Raw genomic sequence first — 1,108 nt, forward strand, 5'->3', positions numbered from 1 at the left:
TTCTCCAGATTTCTTAGCACAACTCAGTGAACACATCCAGGGCAGTGTCTGTTGAAATATGTCAATTGATAATGTTTTCTTTAGCTTTTCAATGCCTAAATATTCTTTTTTACTTTACTCTTACCACATTTTTCCTCTTGAATACACTCAGTTGAATCTGGTCTATGAAGAATAGTTCCTGTTTTGCACACACAGTCTTCTCTCAAGTTCCAACATGAGGAGTGATCATAAAACCATTTATTCAGACATGTTCTTGCTTCACAAGGCTTCACACAAGGCTGATATTCCTTCCCCTCTGGGCAGCTCAGAGCTGAAAGTTATAAAGGATAACATTTACTGCTGAGAAAATAATCTTCTTGAGTTCTAATAAAAGAAATAACTGTAAAACAATTCTAAAAATACTTAGTGTCTTTAAAATTTATTTTTAATCTGCTATGTAACCATGCATCCAAAGCAAAATCATTAATATGTATTTCTGAGCATCTATTGTATTCTGCTACTATTGTCACATTGGAGATACTCTGTATTTATATCAAATAGATATCATCAAGAATCAACCAAAGCCTGTCCTATAAAGTCAACTATTATTATGTTGTGCTCAATGATATTGAGAAGAAAGAAAATCTGTTCTGAATAAGCCCTGAAAATTCACTTATGATATGTAATTAAACATTGTGCTTTTAATCTTCCACTGGAAAAATGTAAATAACATGTTAGAAAATTTGGATTAACCTTAAACATATAATATTGCTAAGAAATTAAGACTTAGTTGTTGAGAGTGTAAATTGGTACAACGTCAACTGAGAACAATTTGGTAGTGTATATACACTAAAGCTGAAGATCACACGCATAAATCCCGGACTCTAACCTACAAGAATGACTACCACTGAGGACAAAATTATTAGAAGGATGGTATTCATCAAGTTTACTTTGTAAGTTTCATTTTTGGAACTGAACAATAGAAATGATATTTATATTATTCTTTCTTCATTTTAAAATCATTACTTAACTATTTTTAATTAAAAATTAAAAGTGTAAGAGTGAATTCTTTTTTTAATCATTGTTAAATTTTATTAGTTTTAATGAACATTTACAGAGATTTTGGGTT

At 30.1% G+C, this 1,108-nt stretch overlaps 1 protein-coding gene across 1 annotated transcript in view; it reads right to left on the reverse strand.

Moving 5' to 3' along the window:
- The window catches only part of LOC102866818 (otogelin-like protein-like), a 209,393-nt gene that overhangs the window by 40,733 nt on the left and 167,552 nt on the right, over positions 1-1,108 (reverse strand). The window contains 1 exon segment of the mRNA XM_006882584.1: positions 125-310. Coding sequence (XP_006882646.1) covers positions 125-310 — 186 coding nt within the window.

This window comes from Elephantulus edwardii, unplaced genomic scaffold, assembly GCF_000299155.1.
Source record: "Elephantulus edwardii isolate Elephantulus edwardi_28Jun2011 unplaced genomic scaffold, EleEdw1.0 scaffold00021, whole genome shotgun sequence".
Lineage (NCBI taxonomy): Eukaryota > Metazoa > Chordata > Mammalia > Macroscelidea > Macroscelididae > Elephantulus > Elephantulus edwardii.